We start from the raw sequence: 27,102 nt of genomic DNA, 5'->3' as shown, positions 1-27,102 counted from the left end.
GGGGCTTTATTTTCTCAATACCTATAGTGCTAAGAATCTTTATCTTCAGTGTGAGGCTGTAAAGCAGAGGTGTCAGAATCCAGGCCTCAAATTCCAGGGTTGGTGTCCTACTGTGTTCCAACCTTCCTGCCATTGAAGCTCCTTATTGGCTAAACACACCTGATCCAAGTGATCAACAGCAGATAACCTGGAAAACCAGCAGGAGGCTCGAGGCCTAGTGTTTGACACCCCTGCTGTAAATGATGTCATGCAATTCAGTGCAGGTGGAGTGTGTGCTGAGAAAACACACAAAAATACATCACTTTCACCAAATGCATGGAAAAACGTTTCTATCTGCAGAGTTTGCACCTTTGATAAATGTTTCCATCAATTACGAAGTAACCCTTCTTCATGGAAACTGTCTCATCATCATCAGACTATAAAGAGCTAATGTCGCCATCTGGTGGTCATCCTCAAGAAGTGAGTGTAGAAATCAGACCATCCATCTTAGAAAACAGCGGTGTAACAATTAATCGATTTATACTCCTAGGATCAAATTGAACCTACCTAGACCATAATAGAATAGTTTTAAAAGGAATCATAATTATATTTTATTCATTATAATTGAAATGTGAGAATACTATTTGGATTAATAGTTTATTAATTTAACTATAATGTATAAATGACCAAGTGCATCATAGCAGACAACACAAATGTGATGTCATCAAACACGGATCAGTCCATCATTCCAGTCCAATGTGTGGACAGACTTTGAATAAAGTCATGTGACCATCCAGTGTCTAGAATGTTCTAAGAATGTTCCCTTTGGATTCTTTGGATGTGGAAAAACAACAGTGGTGAACTTTAGGAAACTAACATGTGAATGGATTTGACATTCATTCTAGTTTACTCATTGGTTTGGACACAGATTTCATTTCCACTTGATGATCTGGAAGAAATCCAAGAATCTGGAAAACTTCACTGTTCAGTAGCAGGAATTTCTGTCTCAGTCTGACTGCTGGAAGTTTGGATGAAGATGATCTGGATCCACTTTAGGTCAGAGAACCGGATCGTTTTAGAATGAACCAGTATTGGCCATGAATCAGCAGCCACAAATTATGATAGGAACCAAATTGTTGTTAAAATAAATTGTACATCCCTAAAAGAAACTGTTAGAAAAATAATCCATTTTGAGTCCTGTCAATGATTCTAAAATGCTCAGATATGTATCTTCCTTTTAGAAATCATCTTTAAAGCTGGTGTATACAAGTACAGCAGAACATGCTCTGGACTGGACAGATCATGTCAGTAGCTGTGTGCCATGCTGACGGGTCATCCTCACTCACACAGAAACAAACTCCAACTGTGTTTAACGGCTCTGCAGCCGCATCCACACTGAGTCCCCTCCAGTTTCATTTGCTGTGATGAAAGGGTCCAACAGCCTCTGCTGATGCTCAAGCTGTCTGGTTTTGCTAAGATTAAGGTGTCATTTTACAGACAAAGGGATTCATCAAAAGCAGAAACGTTGCAGGTTTGATTTTTTTTATAACAGAGATTTAATGCAGTTATAAACACAAGCAAGTCAGTTATCTGCAAAAATGTGTACTTATTGCCTTGGCTTGATTAAATTCTAGTGTGTTCTTCATTGCAGGTAAAAAGGATCTCGTCATGGAAAACACAAAGTGTTGATGTCATTCATCTGGGTCAGCCTTTATTGTCTGACTAGAATCATTGTCCAGAACCTCAACCCAAGCGGTCGCATAAGCAGAAACATCATCAAGAAAGGACATAAATATTCACATGTGCAAAGTGTGAGAAAGTGTTAGTGTGAGTGCATCTGCTAGTCTATGTGAGGGACAAAAGCAAGGCAACAGCAGAGCGGCGTTTCAAGGACAGAAATCAAGATAAGAATCCAGGCTGGAGGACTTCAGGCTGCCTCGTTCTCTTTGTCAGCCCTGCCGCAGCTCATGAAGCTTCTGGGCAGCATCTTCCAGCTCTGACTCGATGGCTGCCAAGCTCTCGATCTCCTGCAGAGGAGGAGAAAGAGTGAAGAACAAGGAAACCAGCAGCACAAAGATGCTTTTCTCTATTCAAACTACGGTAAAACAGTGCTGCTGGATTCACTGATGCTGTGTGGAACCTGAGGTGAACAGAACATTTTCCTCCCTGATTCTGGTTACCTTCTGCTCCTGCCTTCAAAATAGTGTGTAAGACTTGTCCTGATTTCAGATTACACTCTTTTACCATGAAGTTTACTTTTTTCTGTGAGCCGAAGGACAACGGAGAGAAATCCAATAGATGAGAACACAGTAATTCAACTCCATGCAGCATCTGAGGCTCACACTTCATGACATAAGCAGCCAGTCTTCTGCTGTCAGCTCCGTGTGAACACAAAGTCAATGATGCCTTTTTAAAAACACAAGTGAAGTATTGAAAGCAACACTTTCATTCTTCCTCCATTGAGGGGAGCACAGAGCTGAGTGGATTTCTCACCTCTGACTTTCTGCTGGCACTCCCCTCCTCCTCCATCACCCTCTTCTTCTCTGGAGCTCCATGAACAAACTGAAGCACTCTGTCAGGACCCCTCTGAGCGTCTCTCTTCCTTTCCTCTTCCCCCTTCTCCTTTCCTGCAGCCTCTCTTGAATGCTGGGTCACTTCCTTCTGCCGCAGGTCCTTTCCAGCTGCTTTCTTGTTCAGATCGAGAGACCTGGCCCCGTTGGTCCACCGTCCCAGACTCTCAGCCAGCTCCTCCTTCATGTCCTCCCCTCCGTTGGTGCTGCTGTGGGTTTGTGAGAGGAGCTCAGACCTCGTGTCCATGGCTTCTTCATCAGATCGGCTTAGACTTGAGTTAGGATGTTTCTCTTCGTCAGACCAGTCACCTGAAAAATGAGGAGCACAGAAAGAGATCAGGAAGCAGCAGACTCCACCGCCTCCAGGTTACCACTTCTGCTGATGAAGCTTTTGTGGCCAGCTGGAGGTGCTGAGCACCCCAAGAGTCCACAGGGGGGAAGGGACCAGTTCTCTCATCTGATCGTCATGAAGGCAGCAGAATGACTGGTGCACAGTAACTGTGAGCACCGCCTCACTGGCATTTCAGAACATTGAGATCCAAAGTGAGTTCTGATCCTGTGCTCAGCTTCAGCTGCCCGTCTGGGAGGAGGACGTTCATTATGTGGATGGAAACACATCCACCATGTCCATCTGCCGTCCACCTCTCATTCCCGTCCTCTGGGTGGTATCAGAGCACGCCTGTGTTCTCTCCGGTTTCCTCGTCTTCATTTCTTTTCAAAGTACCAGATAGATTTCAAACCAACAGCTTGCCTCTTTTCTCTTCTCCTCAGAGTTTTCTGGCTCCTCCAGAAGCTGTTCTATTCTGATCAGACTGATCCGATGAGTCTTGTTCTGACCCTCACCTCTTTCTCCTGTCACGTTCATCTTTCCTCCGCCCTCCTGTGACTCTTTCTCCTTCATGTGTCCCTCTTTCTTGACTCCTCTGTCTCCTTTTCCTGCCCTCTTCCTCTGGCTCAGCATGGACATCTCTCCAGGGCCTCCCAAAGCCTTTAACATGGACTGATCTGAAACGCAAATGGCTTGAATGGCATTTTCTCTAGGAAATACATTTTTCAGTAACACATGTAAATGAATCAAACACACACTGGCACTTGGTTTGGTGTTTTCTGTCAGAGCTCATGACAGCAGCACATGTGCTGTGCCACAGTCCTAACCTCAGATGGGCCATTCAGTAGCTGATGAAGTAACCAGTGCCGTCTGTGCACATAAAGAACACTTTGTTTGATTGGATCTGCTTTGCTAAAGCAATACTGCCAAGTGCTACATGAACTCCTGAAAGCATGTGTCCTGTGGGTCAGAGTTGATCGTGGTACTCGCCTGTAGATTCACCTGCAAGATGACGGACTTGTGTGGTAGCAGTGGATGCATCAGCTTGCTCATCTTCAAGAAGAAGATAGGATTTTCAAGCTTTCAGTCTGTGCCTTTCTACAAATTCAGAGCATGAAGATTAGCTGTGAGTAATGGATGACTCACCCGCAGCAGCGATCTGCTGCAGCTCCTTCAGAAAGTTGTGATGACGAAGGATGACAGTGAGCCGGCTGTCTGCTCAAAGACAGAGAAAGAGTGCTTCATCCCTCACTGCTTCAAAACACTCAGCAAACCCTTTCTGTTAAGTCATCAAAACCAGTTGACCTGGCTTTCAAATTAAAAGCACAATTAATCATCTGGTTTGCACACACACACACACACACACACACACACACACATTCTGCACTCTAGTGGGTCAAAGCAGCAGTTAGACTTTCTGCTGACACACACGAAGCAAGAATCTGGCTGCATGCACCTTCTTTCCATCCGTCTGCAGCACGCACCGATTCTGCACGCCTGCTCACACAGAGAAACTCTCCTAAAGCCAAGGATTTTCATCACAGTTTGGTAGCAGCAGGATATAGCATCACAGAAGGACTTTAAGAAAGTACCGTCTGTGTGCAGAAGGGGGATTTCTGCTGGAATCAGCCAAACGGACTCCTCCCACTGAAACAGTACAGGATGCTGAAACCACGTTCTTTTTAAATGCGATTGTAGTCGTTTTGAATCACTGCATTCTAATGATGATGACGATCAGAACAATGGCAGCATTAGTGAGAACTCCTTCACACTTATGCTGATTTTACAGTAAGAAAACCAGGGGACATCTTGTTGTCATGGAAACATTTGAACTTGTTCATTAGTTTTTAACCGTCTGACATCTCGATGTAGAAAGTCGTGTTTTTGCTTCATGCTGTGAAGTAAAACACTGAAAACCAAACTTTTATTATTGGTAGAATTCTATAAAGCCTTCAACTCATTATGTTCCTGTTCTGTTATTCTAGAATCTTCCTCCATTTTTGCTGCTTAACTCCTACAATTTTTCAGCTATTTCAACTTTTCAACTATTCAAATGTTCAGCTCTTTCAGCTTTTTGCAGCTGAGACTTTTGGTCCTTCAAATCCTTGAACTTTTCAAAATATTCCAGGATGTTTGCCTCCATTGAAATACATGGGGATTCCTTGGTGTATGAGGTCGCTGGTTCTCTGGCATTTTTCCCAAACATAACTTTTTTTGTTATTGTACTGCTTTCACTTTATGTATGGTCAACTTTTTTTGTGCCAATTATTAGCCTTTAAATCTCATTTTCATTCAGCAATACAGCATCCAACCCTGCTCTTTCTTCTGGAAATGCGGCTCCTTGTAGTGTCTTATTACATTCATTTCTGTTCTAAGCCTGTCTGTTGGTCTTGTCATTTCACTGACTGCAGTGTCGACGCTGTCCAGGTGTTTCAGGCTCACCTGTCTTCAGTCTGACCAAACACTCCTGACTGACAGGGACTGCACGCGGCTTGGAGAGCACGTCTGCCAACGCCTCCACGATGCACCTCATCAGCTGTGGACACACAGAGGAAGACAGTGATGGTTCCGTGCTGAGTCAAAGCTCCTGCTGCATTGGTCCTGAAGGAAATGGAACTTAGGCAGCATGAAAAAAGCAATCTGATTGTAAAGAAAGAGATGTCTTTATAAGGCAAAGAGCAAATGTTTGTCCCTTCTGCGTGTTATGTAACATTCTTCTATGCATGTGTCAGCTTTCCTTAGCTGCAGCTAAACTGACAAAAACAACTTCACACAATATGGAAAATGCTCAAGTTTCCTCTGGAATAGATTCATTTAGGTTTAAGCCCTCAGATGATTACATCCATTATTCACAATCTGGATTATTTTTGAACCCTCTTCATGTCTCCGTGAGCATCTCCTCCATGTCTCTTTGGCCATTCATCTTCCTCAGTAGTGGATCCAGAGCAGAGGAAGCTGCGTTGACGGTGGCATTGGTGGACAGATGCTTCGTTACATTTAGATGTTTGATAGGAGCCGCAGGAACTCACCTCCACGTCCTCATGGTGCAGCTGGCTCAAAGGCTGCGGCAGCGACAGAACTGCGGAGAAAGAACACACAGGCTGCTGTCCGTGGTGCTGAATCCGACCGTCCAAAACTTCCGCCGGTCTTACCGCAGCCGGACAGAAGAGTCAGCAGGATCAGCCCCCTCCCCGACATGATGGCACGCGCGCTGCTTCACCGCGTCACGCTTCTCTGATGGAAGCTCGATGGTTATGGACGCATTCTGAGAACAATCCGCCAGCTTCGGGGTTTCTGGAGAGCATCAGCGCCGCAGCCCCGTCCTGCTGTCCATCGACGCCCCCAAGCTGCCGCGCCTCTCACAAAGCCGGAAATGACGTTTTTAGAGGGCCGCGTCATCACCAGGGAGCTGATGTTAGTAGTTGTCAAGGCGCGTTGCCCAGCCAAAATGTTTATTCAAAATAGATTTAGATGAAACATTGATACACTCTGTAGTTTTTGCTGCAATTCTCCTGAAACAGTCATCCATCTCTTCTGGTATTTTCCTAAAGTTAAAGTGTTTTGGCAGAAGATTTGTGATTTCAGTAACAATTAACTTGATTCTTGTTTTGTTTTATTCTGGACAGATGTCTAGTTGAGTCTAAGATCAAAGAATATACAAATGGACGCTAGTTTACTTTTTAAATCTCTTCTTCATTTGGCCAAATTATATATTCACAAATGTAAATTCTCTGGTCGAAAACCCTGTTTCATAATATTCTTTTCTGAGGTACATCTGTATATTAATAGTACTTGTAATTCTAAGAAGCAAAAAGCAATCAGAACATTGTCTGTATGTGATAGATTCAACATTTTCTCGTAAAGTTTGACCCCCTGGCTTATTTCTATTTCTATTCTTGTTTTTTTATGTGTGTTTGATATTTGCAATTATGTTCTGATTGCATACTTGAATGTACATTTTTGTAAAATAGCATCATGTGCAATAAAGTTTATTTTTTTTAAAAAGAAGAAAGAATACCAAAAATATACGTGCCCTGTTTCAGCAAAATGTCATTTCTGTTCCCTCTGCTGTCTTCTGTTGGAAAAATGTATTCCTGACTTGTTCTGGAAAAATATTTTCACTCTGCATCAGATGTTACTAATCAATAACAAGATGAGCAATGTCTCCAACAAACATCTACATAGAATCTAATCCACTAATCAATATATGCTAAGATATAATAAGACAATTGACCCCGACTGTCCTCTCTGTGAAGAACACCCCCAAACAATCAGAGTTTTGGAAAGAATGTACACGTTTTATAAATCACAAATGTGAATCACAATTTCAGATGAAATTTGAATATATCATATTTGGCCTACATAATGAGAACACAAAATCAAACATAATTAATCAAATAATATTATTTAGCAAGTTTCATTTTCTCAAATCAACATTTTCTTCATCACAACTTTTCCCCCTGTAATAATTTAGGAATTAGAATCTCATTTACGCACCAAAAAAGCCATAGGTATTTATGAAAATTGTCTGTCTTTGAACATACTCAATAAATTGTCATGTGTTTCTTTTGTAATGTAAATGCCCCCTGGTATTCTCATTGCTGTGACTATTCTTCTGGTCATGTATAATCGTTCTATGGGTTTTGAACAATAAAGGGTGTTAAGGTGTGAACGGGTGAGGAAGAGGCTGATGTTTGTGCTCATTTAAACTTTACCCTTTGACTGTATCTGCACTCATTCACGTCCAAAAGTATCTGCACCCTCCAGCTCTGAGAAAATTGTTCCAAATGTTTTCACGTCTTTATTGGTTTCACTGGAACAAAAGAAAAAAGAGGAAAAATGTACAAAAGTTCACACAGAACTCAAAATGGACCGAATTAGCTTAATGCTTGGTAGCAACCAAAAAAACCTGCAATCAGTCCCTTCCTGTAACCATGAATGAGTTTCCTCCACCTACTGCTGGAACTTTGGAACACATTTCTTTGATAAACCACTACAGGTCATTCCCATTCGTCTTCTACTATCTGCTGTTTTCAGATCTTTCCTCAGATCTTCTCTGGATTCAGCCTCAGAACACTTTCTGAAGTTTCCAGCACTCAGAGCTTTTTGATGTGGGGCAGGTCATTCTCTTACTGGAAGACTCATGACCTTTCTGACACTTTGGTGTGTCTCAGCGTTCTCTGGTCATCATCAGATTTCATCAAACTGGTCTCCCAGTCAAGAAATCTGTTGAAGAACCCACAAAACATCGTTGAAGCTCCACCATGTTAACAGTAGAGAGATGTTTTTCTCTTTGAAGGCTTCGTTTATTTCCTGTAACCCTTGTGCTATCCTAGGCACTCTAACATTGGGAGTGGGGTCATCTAGACCCACTAGACAGTGCTCTGAACCTTTTTTCTTCAATGATTTGTGATCTTCACTGGTGTCCATGTACATGAAATCTTTCCACCTTTATCCACCTTTGTCATGGTAGGAGAACACGTCAGTGGAAGGGGGGGGGTCATCTAAGATAGCACAAGGGTTAAATGGTGTTTCTCAGTACGTTTCCTGGTTTTGTCACAAGAATTTCAAAAACTCCAGTCTTTCTATTTGATGCCTTTGTGACAGCAGTGGTGATCTCTTGGAGCTCCAACCAAATCGTCTCTTTTCCTTCAGATGGTGACGGTGTAAACCAAGACACCTTCCTGTCTGCAGATCAGTTTGTTTAGATGGGGTGCTTGAAAGGATGAAGAACCCAGAGAAACTTCTAAACTAGTTTCTCTGGGTTCTTCATCATTTCAACCACCCTTCATTGTACGTTTTCACTCATTTTGTCCTGTCTTCCTCCAGGGAGGTCGTCTACAGTGATGGCTGTAGACCTCTTGGTGATGTGGCTCACTGTGGACATGGGAACATAAAGATCTCTGGAGATGGACTTGTAGCCTTGAGATGATTCATATTTTCTTCTCTCTTTAAACTTCTGTCCCTTCTCCATGGTCAGTGAGACCCGACACAAAGGTGTAGTTCTCAGTTTAAATTGGTTGCAGGGGGAAAACTTTATTGTCCATACCTGCTGTCTGCCCCAGGTGGATCTGAATGCAAATGACACTTTTACCGCCAGCAGCAGGGCATTCGTCCTGAATACAGCGAAGAAAAAAGCTTTCAACACTGAACTCTGGCCCGTCTACTGAGATCCCAATGATTTCAGCTTTCCTTCAGAGACACTGAAGGCCTCTGTGGGTCAGAGGAGGAACCTCTACTCCTATCTGACTGACAACTCTTTAAATATGGAGACGGTTTTGCCAAATGTCATTTTCACTCAGCTGGCCGTGTTGGCCGTGTCACCAGAAGACCAACACTAAATTGATTCTACAGGTCATCCCACTTAAAAAAAGGTGAGTTTGGTCTGTAATGTTCAACACTTCAACTGTTTGACAGAATGTAACCAAAGAATCCAGGAAATCACTTTTGTTTTTCATTTTTAAAAATTTATTTGCATAAAGTTGCAGAAAATAAGTATTTGTAACCCTGGCTTCAGTGACAAGGGTCAAAGGTTTCCTGTAGGTCTTCAGCATGTTTGAACATAATGTTTTAGTCCCGTCTTCCATGCAGAAGCTGGGATGTCTTGAAGCTGCTGCTGGAAAACACAGACTTTCAACTCCCTGCACAGATTCTCTATTGAGGTCCAGAGACTGAATGGAACTCTCCAGAACCTTGAAATAATTTTATGTAGCAACTCCTTTGCCCAGGCAATGTGTTTGGGATTTTTGTCATGCTGGAAGATCCAGCCGTCAATGCTCTCACTGATGGAAAGAGGTTTTTGCCTAAAATCTCACCAGACATGGTCCTATCTCTCCTTTCATTGATACAGATCAGTTGTTCTTTCCCCTTTGCAGAACAGTAGCCCCAAGCCATGATGCTTCTATCCAAAGTATCGCAGTAGGTGAGGTGTTCTTGGGATGAAACTCATCATTCTTCCCCTCCAAACACAGCGAGTGGCGTTTATACCAAAGTATTCCATTTTGGTTTCATCTGACCAATTGAGCTTCTCCTAAGCCTCCTCTGGATCATCCAGATGGTTCTGAAAAACTTCAGATGTCAAAGATTCAGACGTCACCTTTGAAGCTCTGCAGGGTTTCAATCCATGACAACGTTGTGTGTTACAACATCAACATTTGTTACTATTATACCATTGCTGAAAACCAAAAAACGAAAATGCTAGTGAGAATCAAATGCTTTTATAGGCATTTCAGGGCTCGATTGTTCTTCAAAAACTCTAGGATTACTTCAATCTATATGAAAATCATTAGTGCACTGATAGCTCAAAGTCAGGACATTTCTCTGTGAACTCACCTGCAAATGAGCTAAAGAAGCTTCAACTGTAATAAATAAACACTTCAATGTGAAACTTTATGACTAAATTCTAAAAGCATCTGCAGTGTCTAGTAAGTATTCAAGTGTCTCTATGGAAACCTGTGCTTCACTCAGTGAGAGCGTGTGCAAAGACTTAGCTTTACTAAATCCTAAAACCCTGGTTTGTCCTGCTAAAGACCCTTCTGTCACCCTCAGCCACAGTGAAACGAGTGCAGCACACACACTTCAAGCTGAAAGGCTGTCCTGGAACAGCTCTGTGCTTCCCGCCTTCAGTAACAGTGGAGCAGAAGAGTAAATGTGAAGGAGCTACATGAATCCAGGATGTGCCAACGCCACGAGCAGCAGCAGGAGGAGAACGGAGGCCAGCGATGGCGGGGGGCGGTGCAGCGCAGGCTGCCTGGACCGGACCGTGAGCGGCCGGGTGTAGATGTACGGGTGTTCCTGCAGGGGCACAGCGAGACGTGGTTCATCCTGAAAATCTGTTTGTTCTGATGCACAACCCTGTCAAACACTCATGAACACAACAAATACATGAGCTCAAACAGCCCACACTGAGCATGCTCACAATAAACCTGCAACCTACAATAAACCTGAAGCCTTTCAGAGTAAACTATATCCGTGTAAATAAGAATACATTACCTTTGGCACACTAAAAGGTTACTTTCAAAGTTCATTTTGCTACTTGGAAGTAAGACAACTCGATCTCTGAAGCTCCGCCTTTCTCTCCTTGTGGGTTCCGCCCATTTCATGATGTCAACCAAGAGCCAGCCTCAGCAGTGTGTCTGCGTTTCTCCCAAGAAAACAAATGACATCCAAAGATGGATGTGCATATAGTGCTTTTAGGAAGAAAACATTTTGTGCATCCCTGTTTTCCTTGTGGAGAAAGTGGGTGTGTGTTTCAGCAAGGGGGCGGGGCTGACAGTACAGACTCTTCCTGGAAGAGGCTGTTCCTGGCTTTGTGACATCACAATGCGAGAACCCACTGGTCGTGGGTTGAGAGGGGCTGGTAATCAGAGAGCACAGGTTTTTAGAGAAAATCCTCAGAAATGTGTAAATGGAGGAAAATACCACTTTGAGGAATAAACATTATAAAACACAAGCTCAAAAAAGTTAATTCCTTTAGATCTACACACTCAGCTGCTGCAGTTTTGTGTCTTTTTACACTGGATGAACCTCTGAAAGAGTTCAGGTATTGGACAGCACAGGTTTGATAGGGGCAGTGAAACTACACGAAGAAAAACGGATTAACCTTCAAAGTCTCACAGGGGTAAAGCATGACAAAAGAAACCGAGTGGTTGAACATCTTTCTGGCATTTTGTGGTGAAACACAGAAAAAGTTACACCTACCACAGGAGGGCAGACAAGGGTGATGGGATCAGAAAAACTGCCCACCATCAGCTTTCCTCCCTCAGGCTGAAACTGTGAGCAGGAACCACATCAACATCATTTCTCCAACATTGTACAGGGCTGAGTGGACGTGCTGCGAAGCACTGCTCACCATGTTGTTCCACAGCCCTTTGGCCAGCTCCTCGTGGCCCTTGATGGTGAAGTGAAAGCAGTCATGAGTGAAGAACGTCATGTCAATCCTCCCGCTCTGCTTAGAGGCACAAAACAAGCAGCCTCAGAGGTCAAGCGTACGCTATCGTGTGCACACCACCCAGCAGCCTCAAGGTCAAAGGAACCAAGCGCTGAGTTTCCGGGTGAATCCTGCCCGACTGATAAGGTGAGTTACCGGGAGGCGGGGAGGATCTGCAAATTTCAGAAATGGTTGTAGAACGACAGCAAAGTCACTCCGGAAGAAATGATGAGAGTGCAGCAGCTCCTCCAGTCTTTTCTGGGAGAAAATCAAACACTCAATACACACAAAATCACTTCAATGGGAATGTTCAATGGGAGTCCGGTCCAAATGTCATTTACTTATTCTAATAAACCATTGTGACCTGCATAGTTACAGGAAGTTTGAAATGATAGTTTTCTATCTCCGGTTCGTAGAAGACAATCACAAAGACCACAAAGTGATCATAAAACGTTAGGCGGTGACCATGCAGATATAAAAGACTAAATTGTGTTTTTTTTTTCTTTTCTAGTTTGCTTTAAGGCCTAAAGTGCTTTACAGCCACAGTCCCATTCATGCATTGACATCATGCACAAACCTGTTCAGCATTTCATCCCCATTAACATAAATGAATACGTGTTTTCCTTAAAGGAAGTTTACAAAGGCTGCAACTAATTAAAACAACGTTTTTTGTTCAAACTGGAACTTTGTTTATTCAGCAAACTTGTGATGCCAAACATGATGTTGGTGTGTTACTAAAATCTTTGATGTTGTTAACGTTAATGACAGAACAGACAGTGAATGTATTCCACCTATCAGATATCATATCCCTGATACCCAGACGGACTGTTCACAGCAGTTAGAACCTGGAAGACTGGGAGGACAGCAGATGGAAACTTTCAAAGATGCAATTCATGTAAAGTGATGTCAAAAGCCTTAAAGGTCACCTGGAACTCCAGGTTGACCTCCATCAACTCCTGCAGTTCAGGAGATCCGGCTGCTGGTTCGGTCAGGCATGAGCAGAAAGACCTGAGGCGAAGGACACACGAGGTGGACTACTCAGAACAAAACGGGAGCACAAAGCAGGAATGGTGCCCAAAAAAAGATCCAAACAGGCACATAGAACCAGAACCAGCCTGAAAAATGATGAAGCACAAACATCCCTCTGTCTGCGAGCTCACCTCTGGAGCAGGCAGCCCGGTGTGGGCCTCTGCACCTCCCTCAAAGGGTGCATGGGCAGGATCTGGACCACGTTGACAATCATACGAGGAACCTGTCACACAGAGATACCCCCCCCCCCTGAGACATCCAGCTTTGACAGACCCACCGGACCGCACCTGTCCTGGAGCCTCACCTCGTTCATCAGCATTTCCAGAGAGGCAGTCATGTAGTGAATGAAGTTATCCACGGAGAACATCGTCTGAAGGAAAGAGTCGGCATGAGTGACAGCTGATGACATTGAGCCCACACATGGGGGAGGAATCAGACCTTGTCCTTGCAGTAATCACAGATGTCATTCATGCCCATCAGAATGGTCAGAAGCTTCCAGTCTTCCTCAAAGTTCAAGCCCTGAATGGAGAAAAGTCTCTCAGACGCCTCCATAACAGCATGACTGGTTCTCAGAGAACAGCCGCTTGTACCTCGTATCCTCTCAGCGTGTCAATCAAATGTCTGGTCTGTCCAGGCAGGTTACTGACAACAAAGGACAAGGTGGTTTAATGGGGAGACGAGACGGCGAGCAGGACTCTGCCAGGAAACGTGGCCTCACAAAGTGTTGTGTCCGGTCACAGCCAGGTTGAAGCCAGTGTCACTGATGTGAGTCTGCATGCCGTGGACCGTCTTTCCAGGAGAGGCACCCAGGAGGTTTGGGTTAAACAATTTGATGATGTCTACAAGTTGAAGACGGACGCATTTAAAACAACCACAGGCTCTGAACTCATTGGTAACACTGACTGCACAGTGGACACCTTACTTGCCAAAGTTATGACCTCTTGAAAAGTTCCATAGCCTCCAATGCTTCAATGAGAACAAAAAAGAGGTTATAACAGAGAGAGCGTCTGTTCATCCTCATGTCAGGGAGGTAGAAATGTCACATGGTGCGTCACCTCCATGAAACATGGCGAAACTCTATAGGAATTCCAAGCACCGTGGTGGCGTTCGCCCCTATAGCCGTCTGAGGAGACAGACTGCTGGTCAGTTCAGCCTCTTAACATGAAAACCCACTGAATTAACAACTGAGGAGGGAAATGAAACTCAGACATGTTGAGCTATGAATATCGTTCCCACAGACGCAGAGGAAAGAACACAAACACCTACAGTTAGAGAGTCCCCCAAAGCAGCGATGACTCGGAGGTCTGCCGCCTTCACGAACTCCACTAAAGCAAACAGAGACACACAGAAGCATCCGGTCACAACCCAGCTCCTGGATTCTGAGATTTTGGCTGACTGGATGCCATCCAGAGACCTGAGGAGGGGACAGACGGGGAGGGCTTCATGTCTGGACACTGGAAGACGGGATGCTTGAAGCTGACGGGACGAGTTTTTTCTGGAAACTCCTGAACAGGGAAGAGGATGAATCCAGCTTCATGTACCAGTTCAACCCCCCTTTGCTGCTTAGACACGAGTCAAACAACATCCACTTAAGCTCCTCCCACCCTTCCTGACACTTTCTTCAGATTATTATACGTTTATCCTGGAGGATGTGTTATAATCTGTAAATTCATACAGTCCACGTTTTCATTTCTAACAGAGTTTTCCTGCTTAAAGCTGTAAATATCACTGCATGTTTGTGTTTAAAAAAAGACAATTGATTCCAATCCAAAAGCATAAATATGCATTTCATGACATCTGGATGATCTTTAGGCGAGTTATTCAGCAGAGACGGTTTCCACTGCAGAACGTCGGCTCCATGATCTGAATCTGACGAGGCTGACGGCGTTCTAGAAGTCTGGCTTCTCAAACAAGAGAACGGGTGAAGATCCAACCTCTGGATCCTCTAGCTGTGAGCTGTACCTTACTGAGGGCCTCCTTACTGTACTGCCGGATGCCCTCCTCATACTCCAACCACCAGTCACTGCCTTTAACAGAAGGGGGGGGGGGGGGTAATCAGTAGTCAGAAAGCCTCTTGGTAAACATATGAAGCATGGCCTGCACACACTTCTCCATCAAAGCAGCAGAAATGCCCCAGGAGGAGTTTAGGGGCAAGAACAAAGGCCCAGCTGCCCTGTGTGTCCTCTGCCCCCCCGTTTGTTCCAGCACTTACCTTTGACAGAGCAGGACCCCATCAGCACACACGTTGTCACGGCGATCCAAAGCCACTCCATAGTGGTGTGTAAGCACCAGTCAATGGCTCACCATACAGACAACACAATGCCAACGGCCCCGTCATACCCCCCCTCCCCATTTAAGGCTGAGTGACAGCTGCAGGTCCAATCAGAGCGTCAAGGTTTGAAGAACATTGAACATCAGACCCCCCCACACACACACATACCACTCTGAAGCTTCACAAACAGCTGAACTGCAGGATCATTTCATTCACTCATTTATTAGAAACCCGTAACGGTGATGGTAAAAATGCAACCAGAGCAGTGTCCCACAGAATCCTGTCCTCATGCACGCATCCAGCACTCCTACAGCAACAAACTAAAAACAAACAAACGCATGGATGGAAGAGATTTAACTATCGGGACAAATTCCACATCCGTGCTGGATCCACTAGAGCATCCCGGCAGTCTGAATCCCTCTGAGCTCCAGAGGAGCAGACGGATGTCCAGCATAGTCCTCCTTCACAAATCCTCCAGTTAAGTTTAGGTGGGATCAGACTGTCCACGGCGGACGGGGGCGGGGCTTCAGCAGATCCCAGCTCTGAAAGCAACTGAACAAGGGGACCAAAAACAGAGAGGAAGCAGCTCACTCAGAAAAACACTAGAACTAAAAGTCTGAAACTGATGGAGGAGACGTGCTGAAGATGTCCAAACTCTGCAGAGCGTCAGGATGAAAGCCGGGGAATCTTCCATCGCTGTTTCCATGGTGACAAGGCCGCCATCCTGAGTCTCCCAGCCCTCCTCTGCACAGCCTGCTGGCAGTCTGGTGTCTGGCAGGGGGGGGCAGAGCGGTATTTGGGTGTGGCGTAGGCCTCCTCTCAGTGCTGCTCCTCCTCCTCCTGAACCGGGCCTTGGGCTGGCGTTTCCTCCTGAGCCCCATCCATAGCCTGCGCTGGCGGCTGGTCCTGCACTACTGCAGGGGCAGCTGGAGGAGCGGGGGCGGGGGGCCGGGGCAGCAGTATGATCTGGTGCTGCCGCTGCCGGTAGGCAATGACCGTACCCAGCAGCAGCGCGATGACAGTCATCAGGTAGAGATCCCACTCTGGGCCCAGAAGCTGGTCCAGGTCAACCTGAGTGATGACCTCCTTCACCTTTAGAGGGGGAGGGGGGGAAACAGACAGAGGGTCACTGACGGCGTGGGTTACGTCGCCGTTTGAACGTGTGCAGAAAGACGGTCTCACGTTGAGATCCTGCAGGTACTGCAGGGTGTACACAAGGCCCAGCTTGCACAGAGCCAGGAAGACCGGGACCTGGGCGTCAGGACTGGCCTCAGCAGCCATGTCATAGAAACGCTTGGCCAAGTGGATGTCCTGCAGAAGCACACAGAGCCCGTTTAAGACCACTAACAAACCGAGTCTGCCTCCATGTTCCTGCAGAGGAGCCTGGACCCACCCGTTTGATCCCCAGGCCCTTCTCATGCATGTATCCCAGGTTGAACATGGCCTGAGCGCCGTTCTGCTGCTCCGAGGCCAGTCTGTAGTGAATGACTGCCGTCTCATAGTCCACATCTGTCCCGAAGCCATAGAAGTGGTAGTCGCCCAGCTTTATCCTCGCCACAGTGTACCCTGGGAAGAGGAAGGAGGGGAGGTTTGGAACAGGAAGCTGCGGTTCTGAACAGGGACCATCAAAAACAGAAGAAGACACGTTTGTGATCTAGCGAGCATCTGCTCCTCCCCCTTTAGTTTTCAGCTCACACTGCAACCGTGTCACTTCTCCGTAAAGATCCACTCCAATGAAAATGGCGTTTTTAATGTGTTCTTGTAGAATTTTTTTGATGATGAAGGACAAATACAAAGAAAATTTAGAGTAAAAATGTGTTTGAGCATTAATGACCAAAGAAATGCTGTTGGAAAAAGCCTGTGGTTGTTATATAGAAGCTACACCCAAAGTCTCCCTGCTCTGCTCCATTCTGATCATCTACTGTCAGACAAATAGATCCATGAACGTCTTTGTTCTCCTGGTCTGAGCTGGAATCTGGATCAGAACTGGACGCCTACGATATTCATCACCATTTTTGTTCTGTTAGATTGGGATTGTGAGGGGCTGTAAGCTAGTGGGAGAGAGTGTAAACAAAGTGATGATGGGGAATGAACACAGGCTTACTTCTGCACCAAAAGTCCCTCCCACAACTCAGAGGTGGATTTCTAATGAGCTGCTCTGCAGAAACTATGTCCAAGAAAAGACCACTGGCAATGCTTTGAAAATAGATCAAAACATGCTTGTGGGACTTTTATCCAGTTTAAATAGTTTTCTACAAGCAAGTATAAATCTGATTTTTTTGTCAGATTTGAACTTGTTCTGATGGGGGGGGCCCCGGGGGCACCAGGCCTACGGTGGTCAGGCTTCTGCAGAGCAGCACAGAGATGGAGCTGAATCCAAAAAGGAGGCAGATCAGTTCTCAGCCAAAACAGGAGCATCTGCTGTTCTCCAAGCCCCTCCCCTCTCTAGAAGTGGACTGGACGACGGTTTATGGTCCAGAAAAACCAACAGCAAACGGCTGAGAAAGAGGGAGGGAGGGAGGCTCACCTTGTGCAGCAGCTCTGGTCCAGTGGAGGAGAGCTCGAGGGTACGTCTCATTCTCACTGAACATCTTTGCTCCTTCTGTTGCGATCGACAGAGAAAATGACTAAAAAGTCCTCAAACGCCGCACATGTCAACGACACAAACGTCTCTCACTTTGCTCCAGAAGGAAGGCCACGTTGCTCTGGGCCACCTCGTAGCCCTGCTCAGCCAGCAGCAGGTACTGGACCAGCGCAGACTCGGCGTCCCCCTCCTTGAAGCTGCTGTAGGCCGTCATCAAGCGCTCTGACCAGCGGCCACGTTCACACACGTTCTTAAAAAGCTGCGAGACACAAAGGCCTGCTTAGAGGGCACGGCTGCTGCCACAGCGCAGGCTTCGTGCCCGTCACTCCACTCACCTCTACTGCAGTGTGGCACGAGCGCATCACCCCAGTCCCAGTGGCGTGCATCTGCGCCAGGTTATAGAAAGCCAGGATGTGACCAGCCTGAGAGGCCAGGTTGAAGAATTTAAGGGCCTGCTTGTAATCCCGCTTGACGCCGATGCCATCTGCAGGACCAGACCGGAAACGGGATTATGTGAAGCAGAAATCCCCCAACGTTTGACACGGCATGATGCAGGAAGCAGAAGAACAGGCATCCCACAAAAACCTCTGAAACTCCAGACAGCAGATGTAGAAACCGGATTCATAAAAGGTAGAACAACGTCTAAAAAAGGGAGAATTCTGGGGTAAATATATTCAGGATAAAGTAAAAAATCCAAGAACCATGTAAAAAGTTTCAAAAACCCTTCAAATGAAGCAGAAAAGGAGAAAAATCAAAGAAATGCAGGCTGTTGGTTGTTGGCATACAAGCTCCTGACCTCTGACCTGTCAAAGAGCACAGGTCAGAGCGAGCTGAGAAACGGCACAGACAGACATCTGGACCAGGACCAAACTGTCCGTCTGCAGCAGGACTTCACTCACTGTAGTACATGGTGCCCAGCTGCAGCTGCCCGTCCACCCAGCCCTGCTCCGCCGCCTTCTGGAAGTATTTCAGAGCCAGCTCGTAGTTCTGGAGACAGAAAATCTCCAATGATCGTTTCATCCAAGAGCTGTGTGCAACTGAGAGAAGCAGTGAAGTGTCTTACCACCGGGACCCCCCTTCCATACAGGTAAGCCATGCCCAGGCCGCTCTGTCCCACCGGGTTACCCTAAAGAGACAACAGCCAATCAGACAACACCGCTTTCCACCAAACAACACAAGATGTCCATCCCACTCCTGAGGAGAGCAGAGACTGAACGCCAGTGTTCAAACAGTCCTTACCAAATCAGACGCCTTCTTGAAGTACTGCAAGGCCGTCTCGTTGTTCTGAGGGAGAAACGCGCTGCCCTCTGAATACATCTACAGCATGCAGAGACAGAAAAAGAAGGTTTTACAGACTCTCCTGTGTTTGCTTCATCCCAATTACGCCTCGCTGGGGAAAAAAAACCCCAAAAAGATCAAGAATTTCATCACCTTTAAACCCTATTAGAACCAGATGGAAGCAGCTCTCTGTGACAGAATCTGTTTACGTGTTCATAAGATCAGCAGAAACACAAATGTTCTCATCAAAAAGCCACTTTTATCTGTTCAAACGTCTTCATGTGAGCTTTTGACTTCACGGTCTGGTAAAGTGCACATCCACGTGCGCAGGAGGTCAGTATAGGAAAACAGCAGGTTTGAATTCCCTAAGAAATCTGTGGAACATGCAGGCCAAGCATCATTTGGCCCGCATTTCAATTAAAGGCATCCACCAACAGTTCCTCCTCTCCCTCTGACCCACCTTGCCCAGGAACGCCATGGCATGTGTGTTTCCTGCGTTAGCAGCCTGGGTGAAGTAGTCAAACGCCCTCTGGTGGGCAGAAACATAAAAAACACTCAGTAGAAAAGCACAGCCTAAACAAAGACAGCAGAAACCTGACAGAAAGTCTACCTGGTGATTCTGCTCCACTCCACGGCCTCCATGCAGGTGAAGCTGACCCAGACCCACCTGGACACAGAGACGGAGGAGCTCATGGAAGAATCTAAACTCATGGGGTTTTGGGAGAGTCCATTCCAAACCATTTTCCTTTTCTACTGCCTCATTTACATGTTCTTTGTTTTCCCTTCATCATACTGTTGAAGATAAAGACAACGACTCCTCTGGGCTTCCAGAAGACACCCGCCATGACAAAAGCGGGTTCTGGGCTGAACACCGCCCACCATTGTTTTACCTGGGCCTGCACGTCTCCTTTCTCAGCCAGAAACTGATAGTACTGGATGAGATCCTCCTCCAGCATCCCGCTGGTTGAGCCCGGATTCTCCACCTCATCCAGCAATCGAATCCTCTGCACTGCTGACCCCCCCGTCAGCGACACGTCGTTGGCCACTGCAGGGCACAGAGGGACAGAGTCCTGTAGGTCGTTGGATCTTCATGACAAGAACCTGAGACTGGCATCACACTGAACGCCCACCTTGGTTTGCCACCAGCCTGTAATGCGTTAGTGCCGACTCGCAGCTTTGGGGAACGCCCACGCCGGCCCAGTACCTGTATCCCTGACGAGAAATACAGACAAACCGGTGTCAAACCAAAACTTCAGAGAGGCAGAGTCACTCACCGAAAAACCAGATCCTCACCAGAATCATATGGGCCAACAGGTTTCCCCCCAGCGCACCAAACGTGTAGTAAACCAAAGCCTGAAAAACAAGCAGGACTTTACCACCTCTACCCGTCTGTGCAGCGCCAAACTTTTTCAAAACTGAGGGAGCACCTTAGCTTGACTGGAGTTCACCCCGAGTCCTGCTGCGTACAGAAAACCCAGAGCCTGAAAAACAAACAGCAACATGGGGGCTGAAGGCGTCCTCACCGTGAACAACGTTCAAGAGCAAAAGATGGGATCCAAACCATCTGAGCTTTGGGAGATCCATCAATGGCAAGTTTCTCAAACAGTTCTTTGGCTTTGGTGACATTTTGGTTGATGTAGTCTCCGAACAGCATGGCATAAGCAACCTTCTCCGTGGCTTTCTGGTGGCCTTTCTCTGTGATCTTCAGCAGCTTCTCATAAAGTCTAAGAGAGGAGAGAGAGGAGAGCCCAGCATGACGGTCTGCAGCAGATGACATGAAGGTGGAGTGTCTGTTCAAACAAGACTCCTTCATTTGTGAAGATGCTAAAGCAGGTTGACCATAAATAAAGTGAAAACAGCACAATAACAACAACAAAAAAGATATTTGTGTGAAAAAGAGCCGGGTATCGAACCAGCGAGCTTTTGCACCAAGGATTCCCCATGGATTTTAATGGAGGGTTCCCATCTTGAAAAGTTCAAGGATTTGAATGGTTAAAATAGTTGAAAAATTGTAGAAGGAGTTAAGCAGCAAAAAATGGTAGAAGATACTAAAATAAAGAAAGAAACAGGAAAAGAATGGGTTGAACTAGGTAACATGCTGCATGAAGCAGCAGCAGTAGGAACTCACTCCCTCTTCTGAGCCTTCCTGCTGGTTCCATTCAACATGCGCAGCACGCTCTGGTACTCCTCCTCCGCCTCCTCCGCCTGCAGCCTCTGCTGGACCTGCTCTTCCGCTGAGGACGGAGAGCAGAAAAAGACAAACGTTTCAGGGCGCCGACAGCTGGGAGGGAGGGAGGGAGGGGTCATAATTAACTTTAGGGAAGTGGAAACATACTCTCACAGAAACCCCACTTCTTATCGGCGTCGTAGTCGTAGGTTGTGGCGCACCACAGGCGTCCGTCCCTCCGTCCGTCAGTGGTGCAGTCAGAGTACTCCCTCCCCTGGAAGGAGAAGGGGAAGAGGCAGGGCTCCCCGTGGGCTGTCCCCCCGTTTACCACAGGAACTGAACGACAAGGAGGAGAAGCAAAAGATTAGCATGTAAGAATGAACAGAAAGAATGGAAACCAAAGGAAAAGAGTCCAGAAGCAGAGCTCTGCTGCTTTTGACCACACAGAATTAGAACCATTATGAAAGAAAGAAAGCCGACATACCAGAATGAAGCCGTAAAATTATGGGAAGGAAAAGAAAATCTATTTTTTATTAATAAAGTCGTAAAATTGTGAGACAAAAATCATACAACTGTGAACAAAACAATCAATTTACTAGAATTAAGGTGTAATTGATGCTTCCTAAGGTCGTAATTTTACAAGCTAGTCTGTTTTTTTATTTTCAATAAAATGTCACATTTAACTTTTAAGACAAAGACAATCAAACATTTCCTGTTGAATTGACGTAGCAGAACATTCACAGACATGGGATGGACGTCACCCTGCTAAATAAATGTTCACTTTATTTTCCTTAAATACCTATTTTGGAAAAAGCATGTTTGTCATCATTTTACATCTTTATTCTCACAAAACTACAACTTTTTTGGTTGGAGCTCTCTTTTCTTCTAAATTAAGGACCCACTCCACTGAAAACTGTCATCTTGTGGCATCTTTTGGACCTATCTCCAGGCTGGGGACGGGCACAGGGACCCAGACTTGCGCCCCCTTGTGGCTGCACGGTTAGGCAGTAGCATGAAGGGTCTTGCCCAAGGACCCACCCTGGATGACAGTCATCGCGCCCCCTGGGCATTGAACCCACGTGCCAGTCCTACACACAGCTAGCTTTAAATTGAGCTTCTTCTCGTAAATGTTTGACTTTTTTCTCATCATTTTCCATCTTTATTTACTTTCTTTATTTACTTTTCTTTTATGGTGGCCCTAATGCTCCTCTGTGCATTTTAACACAGAAGCAGCAAAATGCAAATGTCCCCCAAAGGAAAATGATGCAACCGACTGCAAGAGAGGACCCAGGTGCAAAGAGCTGCTGGTTTCTCAGAGGGGTGGGGGTCTGAAACCACACAAGTCTCAGGAAAAAACAAACACATTCAAGAACTCTTTTCAACCCTTAAACTGACGGCGTGTCCCGCGTCACTCCCACAGGTCACATCAGATGTTAAACGAGTAATTTAAGAAAAAGTATCATCAATTTGATCCTTTTTACAGAACATTTGACACTAAAGACACACTTTGTTGAAAGAGGTGTTTTTAAAAAGTTCTTTTTCTTACGATGGACTACATTTATGCAGAACACTAAGATTGAACACATGGTGGTGAACCAGGAGCCGACAGAACAATAATGTTTGAAAAGGCTTGAAGTTGTTACAAACTACAATCAGCAGGTCACCAGCTTCCTGCTCTGCTCCATTCTGATCATCCACTGTCAGACAAACAGATCCATGAACGTCTTTGTTTTCCTGGTCTGAGCTGGAATCTGGATCAGAACTGGATAGATACGACATTGATGTCCATTTTTGATGTACTGCTAATGTTAGCTTGGGGCTCACAGCTAGCGGGAGAACATGTAAACAGGTGGATGACGGGACGTGGGGGTGGGCTTACTCCACGCCCCAACTGTGGAGGAACTGTGAACTGCAGCTGCTCTGCAGAAACTATGTCCTAGAAAACGACCGCCTTTTTTTGGTTTTGTCTAAAAATGTGGTCATAATTCAAAGACCCCTGGGAACGCTTTGACAACAGAGAGGACCGTCTCACCCTCTTTGACTTTGTCTTTAACAGGAGCTGGGGGGTCAGGGAGGCTCTCCTCCTCCACTCCCTCCACAGACGACAGCTTGTTTTCCTCAGGGTGAGAAGGGGAGGAGCCTGTCATGGCATGGACGTCCTCCTCAGAGTCTGGATCATGGTAAGACTGTAATCAAACACAGGAGCAACAGGGCTCGACGTAAAAACACCTCAACATGACCCAAACTGAACACAAAGAAAGGATCCAGATGTCTGCTCTGCTTCTGTTGGTTCTGGCAGCAAACATCCAATAAACCATTTAATGGATGGAGAGACTGCAGAATTACAGGGAAGACAATTATATTGATCGTTCTTATTCATGTGTTGCTTTCCCTGTAATTCTCTCCAGTCTCCCCATAGATGGTACAATAAAAATTGATATTTTTTTATTTAGGCAGGGAACTTTTTTCTGCATTCATGTGTTTCTAGTCACTTTCCAACCATCCCAACACCAAATGAACACAGCGTTTCTCCAGGTTTGTGTGTTTCTCCCTGAGGAACATTGACCCATCACTTCCACTAAACCAAGAACAAACGCTGGAGTTTTTATAGCAAAACACTCCAAATGCTTCTGTTTGAATCACATATACATGTTCTAAAACCAAAGTAAACATGTTTGGTCCAGATTCCATGTCCTTCCTTTCTCCTCTGAGGTGGATTACCAAAACACTCCACACATCCGCCTCTCCTGATTCTACACGCTGCTTTCATTCATCCCTGCAAGAGGCAGGACCCGAAACTACTGCAACAAACAACGCAGGCCCTTAAACACTCAGGGGTCAAAGGTCAGCAAAGTGAACCAACTTCACAGCAGTCACTTTAAAAAGAACTGAAAAAGAGAAGAGCTCACGAGGACCTTCAGCTCCTCCTTTCCATGATCCTCCCGGTACCGATCTTCCTCTGCAAACAGACACACATGTTTGAGTTTCGCTTTGATTGACAGCAGAGGAGGCCGGCGCGTGCTGCTACCTGCTGGTCTCTACCTACCTGCAGACACCAGCTTGATGGAGATTACGAGCAGAAGGGTCAGAGCACGAAGCCTCCGGGCGGGCAGAGCCCTCCAGAGCCCCATCGCTCGCTGTTGACAGGTGAGCCGACCGTCAGCTAGCTGCCGCTGTCCCCGCCGCACATGCGGTCCCTTCCGGAGAAGAAGCAGAGGAAAGCAGCCCGCTCCTCCCGCAGCTCTGTGCGCTGACTTTGACCATCCAAGCTGCAAACAGAAATCCCTGAGCTAAGCTAGCATGCTGCTGGCTCCTCAGAAGCGACGCAAAGCTCAGAGAAGAATGCTAGTTTCACGCAGTCCTTCAGGGACCAGAGTCCTGGAAACCACGTCCCGATCCGCCGACACTGCGCCCAAACCCGCCAACTCTGCGACCGACGGCGGAAAGTCCAGCTTGTTGTTATTCTGACTCAACCTAGCTGTCCATGTTAACCCTCACTAGGAAACGGCGCTTCCTTTTCTGGCCATTGCACCAATCAGAGTGCGCGTGCTCTGACGACGAGCCAATGAGCATGGAGCAAACATCTCCCAGCCAATCAGGCACAAACACAATGTCCTTTCCAGTGAATGTGTTTGTCCACGACAGAGCGTGACGAAAGACGGAAGTGGTTTCTTGTCAAATGCGAACTTTTTCAATTTTAAGGAATAATGCAGAGAAAATCGATGTCACCAACTTAAATCTAAAAAGACATAAACAGCCGTTTTGATCAGCTATGATAAAAGCCCAGGAGAAAATTCGAGACTGTTTCCATAGACGCACCGTTTGGCCAATCACGTGCGAGGACAGACTAGGGTCCTACCATTATGTCTGATATGAACAGGGGGGCAGACGCCCCTAAGACAGTGAGTATAGTGGTAGAGTCCAGTTACACAAACGGGGAACGGCGGTGGTTTGTGGTTCTCCGACTTGATATGGAAGCATTTATGTCTCATAATTAATAAATAAATAAAAGTCAAAACCAGAAATGCTTTTTCACTTTCACAATGAAGCTGTGTTCGTTGACTCAAAATTAAAATGAAAAAGCAATCCGTCAAACGGCTTTTTTATTTTCTTTTTCTTCTTCAACACAGCTCATTCTGTCACTTAATTAAAATGATAATGAAAATGGTATTTGACATTTCATTTTCAAAAAGTTATCTGGTAAATGTGTAGCAAAATTCAATTAGAAATCTCTAATTTGACATTTGAAATGGATTAACAGAAATTATTTTTCCTTTTCACAAGGACTGCATCAATAGAATCAAAAATAAAATTAAACGTCTACCTTCCAAAGTGCTTCTTCATTTTTTATTTCAATACCGCTCATTCTGTGACATAATTCAAACGAAAATGCAAAGAGGGGATTGCATTCTCGTTTTCACATTCACAGCGCAAAAACCGTCTCATTATTCAAATTTCAGTCAGCAGTTCCTGGAGGGGAATTCCAGTATAAAATAAAAAGCAGTTGGACGCCTGGTTCAAAGCAGCTGGCTTCTTCAGTCCACTGAAATCAACTAAAGCTGTCAAGAGCATTAAGTTGGAGCTTAAAGGAAACAAAACTGACCCAGCAGAGGAATAGCCTGGATCTCCACATTGACTCAGTGGTACCCTGTACCCTGTGTAGTGTTTTCTAAGGCAGGTAACTGAGAAATCCCCTTGGAGGAAACATGCCACCAAAACGTTTGCTTCTCAGGCAAACTCACTGTGGTGTTGTTGTTGAGGAGTCACTCAGCTGTGACTGGATGAGCATACCTGCTGACTAATAGTATTTGGAGAGTAAGTTGTGTGTCAGGGGAGCGCTGCTTGATCGGAATATTGCAGGTTTTATTCCCACCCTTTATGCCCACCCATGTGTTGAAGCGTCCTTGGGCAAGACCCCACGCTGCCTCTGGTGGAAGGTTGGCACCAGTGTTCGGCAGTGGAGCCACCATCGGTGTGTGGATGGGGGAATGGGGGAATGGGTTTGGGACTATAAGGCAAGGTAGAAGGTAGAATGTGCAATACAAGTATACACATTTTACCATTTTTAATAAAAAGATGTGTTATTACAAATTATTGAACACGAAAATTAGAAAAGTGACACACAGGTTACAATTTTTCTATAGAAAAATATTACAGATACAAACTCATTTGAGCATTTACACCATCTCTTTTCTTATAAACAAATAAACAAACAAATTGAGCAAAATAAATGACAATGATTAGATGATATTTTATGTAATCAGAAAAAAACAGCATGTAAACTTGTTTCGTTCACCTGCAATGCTCTCAGAATGACTGCAGGGGTCACTGTTGAGTAAGCAGCACTGTATCAATCCTTCAAGTATCGTCGTTCCAACACTAACCAACAGGTGGTGCTAGAGCAACAGTGGACAACTCACTGACTAGTATCGACTGGAGCAGCTGACCTCCCCTCCTGACACAGGAACAAGCCCCCCTCCAGAGGAAACAGTGGCTGACCGCTCTGGCACAGCACCCTCCTGACATACGACTTCCTCTCCAAATACTCTTAGTCAGCCAGTACGCTCATCCAGTCACAGCTGAGTGACTCCTCATCACAATAGGAACAAAAACCTGTGGTTCCTCCAGGGCCATGAGCCAGGCCCCGACCGCCCCAGGCATGGGCCCCGACTTGGCCCGAGGCCCCCTGAACCTCAGTGTGGTCTAGAGGAGACTGCCATCTGTCCTTCCTGTTGTGTAGTTCTTTACCCCGTGTTGTTTAAGAAGGAACTGGGACTTGCTGCTTCTGGGTGGAAGTCTTGCATGTGGTCTTCTTTGGTTTGCTGTGTGTGTTTTGGTCAGGAGCCCTCCTCTTGTCTCAGTGTGTGTGCGTTGGTGTCTGGTCTTGAACAGACTTGTGTCTGTGATTCAATTTAATCCAGAGGAGTTTCATTACAAACCGGAGCGCCAGAGAAAACCCACACATG

The 27,102-nt window shown here is 45.8% G+C and overlaps 3 protein-coding genes across 4 annotated transcripts; all 3 read right to left on the bottom strand.

The window, feature by feature from the left end:
- Positions 1 to 1,511: 1,511 nt before the first annotated feature.
- On the bottom strand, positions 1,512 to 6,242 carry chga (chromogranin A). 2 transcript variants are annotated; one of them, XM_011492074.4, is made up of 8 exons: positions 6,030 to 6,242; positions 5,907 to 5,956; positions 5,320 to 5,413; positions 4,024 to 4,092; positions 3,868 to 3,930; positions 3,393 to 3,554; positions 2,473 to 2,858; positions 1,512 to 2,006 (listed from the first exon to the last, which is right to left on the bottom strand). In XM_011492074.4, exons 1-8 carry the CDS (start codon positions 6,073 to 6,075, stop codon positions 1,929 to 1,931), a joined length of 948 nt encoding a protein of 315 aa, XP_011490376.1. In that variant the 5' UTR covers positions 6,076 to 6,242; the 3' UTR covers positions 1,512 to 1,928. The 2 variants fall into 2 exon arrangements, with proteins under 2 accessions (XP_011490376.1, XP_023808972.1); XM_023953204.2 differs by having other exon boundaries at positions 3,880 to 3,930; positions 6,030 to 6,237.
- A 3,080-nt stretch (positions 6,243 to 9,322) lies between these two features.
- LOC105357244 (phospholipase B1, membrane-associated) lies at positions 9,323 to 15,198 on the bottom strand. The gene is made up of 16 exons (XM_011492077.3): positions 15,048 to 15,198; positions 14,798 to 14,862; positions 14,250 to 14,340; positions 14,102 to 14,160; positions 13,891 to 13,958; positions 13,758 to 13,801; positions 13,554 to 13,674; positions 13,426 to 13,477; positions 13,274 to 13,354; positions 13,140 to 13,205; positions 12,967 to 13,058; positions 12,733 to 12,814; positions 11,963 to 12,064; positions 11,729 to 11,824; positions 11,578 to 11,649; positions 9,323 to 10,671 (listed from the first exon to the last, which is right to left on the bottom strand). Exons 1-16 carry the CDS (start codon positions 15,106 to 15,108, stop codon positions 10,537 to 10,539), a joined length of 1,287 nt encoding a protein of 428 aa, XP_011490379.1. The 5' UTR covers positions 15,109 to 15,198; the 3' UTR covers positions 9,323 to 10,536.
- A 112-nt stretch (positions 15,199 to 15,310) lies between these two features.
- Positions 15,311 to 24,980, bottom strand: sel1l (SEL1L adaptor subunit of SYVN1 ubiquitin ligase). Its single transcript, XM_004083934.5, has 21 exons — positions 24,183 to 24,980; positions 24,052 to 24,095; positions 23,169 to 23,322; positions 21,305 to 21,472; positions 21,098 to 21,203; positions 20,531 to 20,693; positions 20,397 to 20,450; positions 20,263 to 20,322; positions 20,100 to 20,181; positions 19,860 to 20,014; positions 19,580 to 19,636; positions 19,430 to 19,498; positions 18,931 to 19,008; positions 18,755 to 18,817; positions 18,591 to 18,678; positions 18,027 to 18,175; positions 17,785 to 17,950; positions 17,635 to 17,709; positions 16,501 to 16,673; positions 16,290 to 16,418; positions 15,311 to 16,199 (listed from the first exon to the last, which is right to left on the bottom strand). Exons 1-21 carry the CDS (start codon positions 24,265 to 24,267, stop codon positions 15,927 to 15,929), a joined length of 2,391 nt encoding a protein of 796 aa, XP_004083982.1. The 5' UTR covers positions 24,268 to 24,980; the 3' UTR covers positions 15,311 to 15,926.
- Between the last annotated feature and the right edge of the window lie 2,122 nt (positions 24,981 to 27,102).

Source organism: Oryzias latipes, chromosome 24 (genome assembly GCF_053564925.1).
Source record: "Oryzias latipes strain Hd-rR chromosome 24, Olatipes_Hd-rR_3.1".
NCBI classification, from domain to species: domain Eukaryota; kingdom Metazoa; phylum Chordata; class Actinopteri; order Beloniformes; family Adrianichthyidae; genus Oryzias; species Oryzias latipes.
Note: the sequence above shows the minus strand (reverse complement) of the source record. Positions and strands in the feature narration are given on the sequence as shown.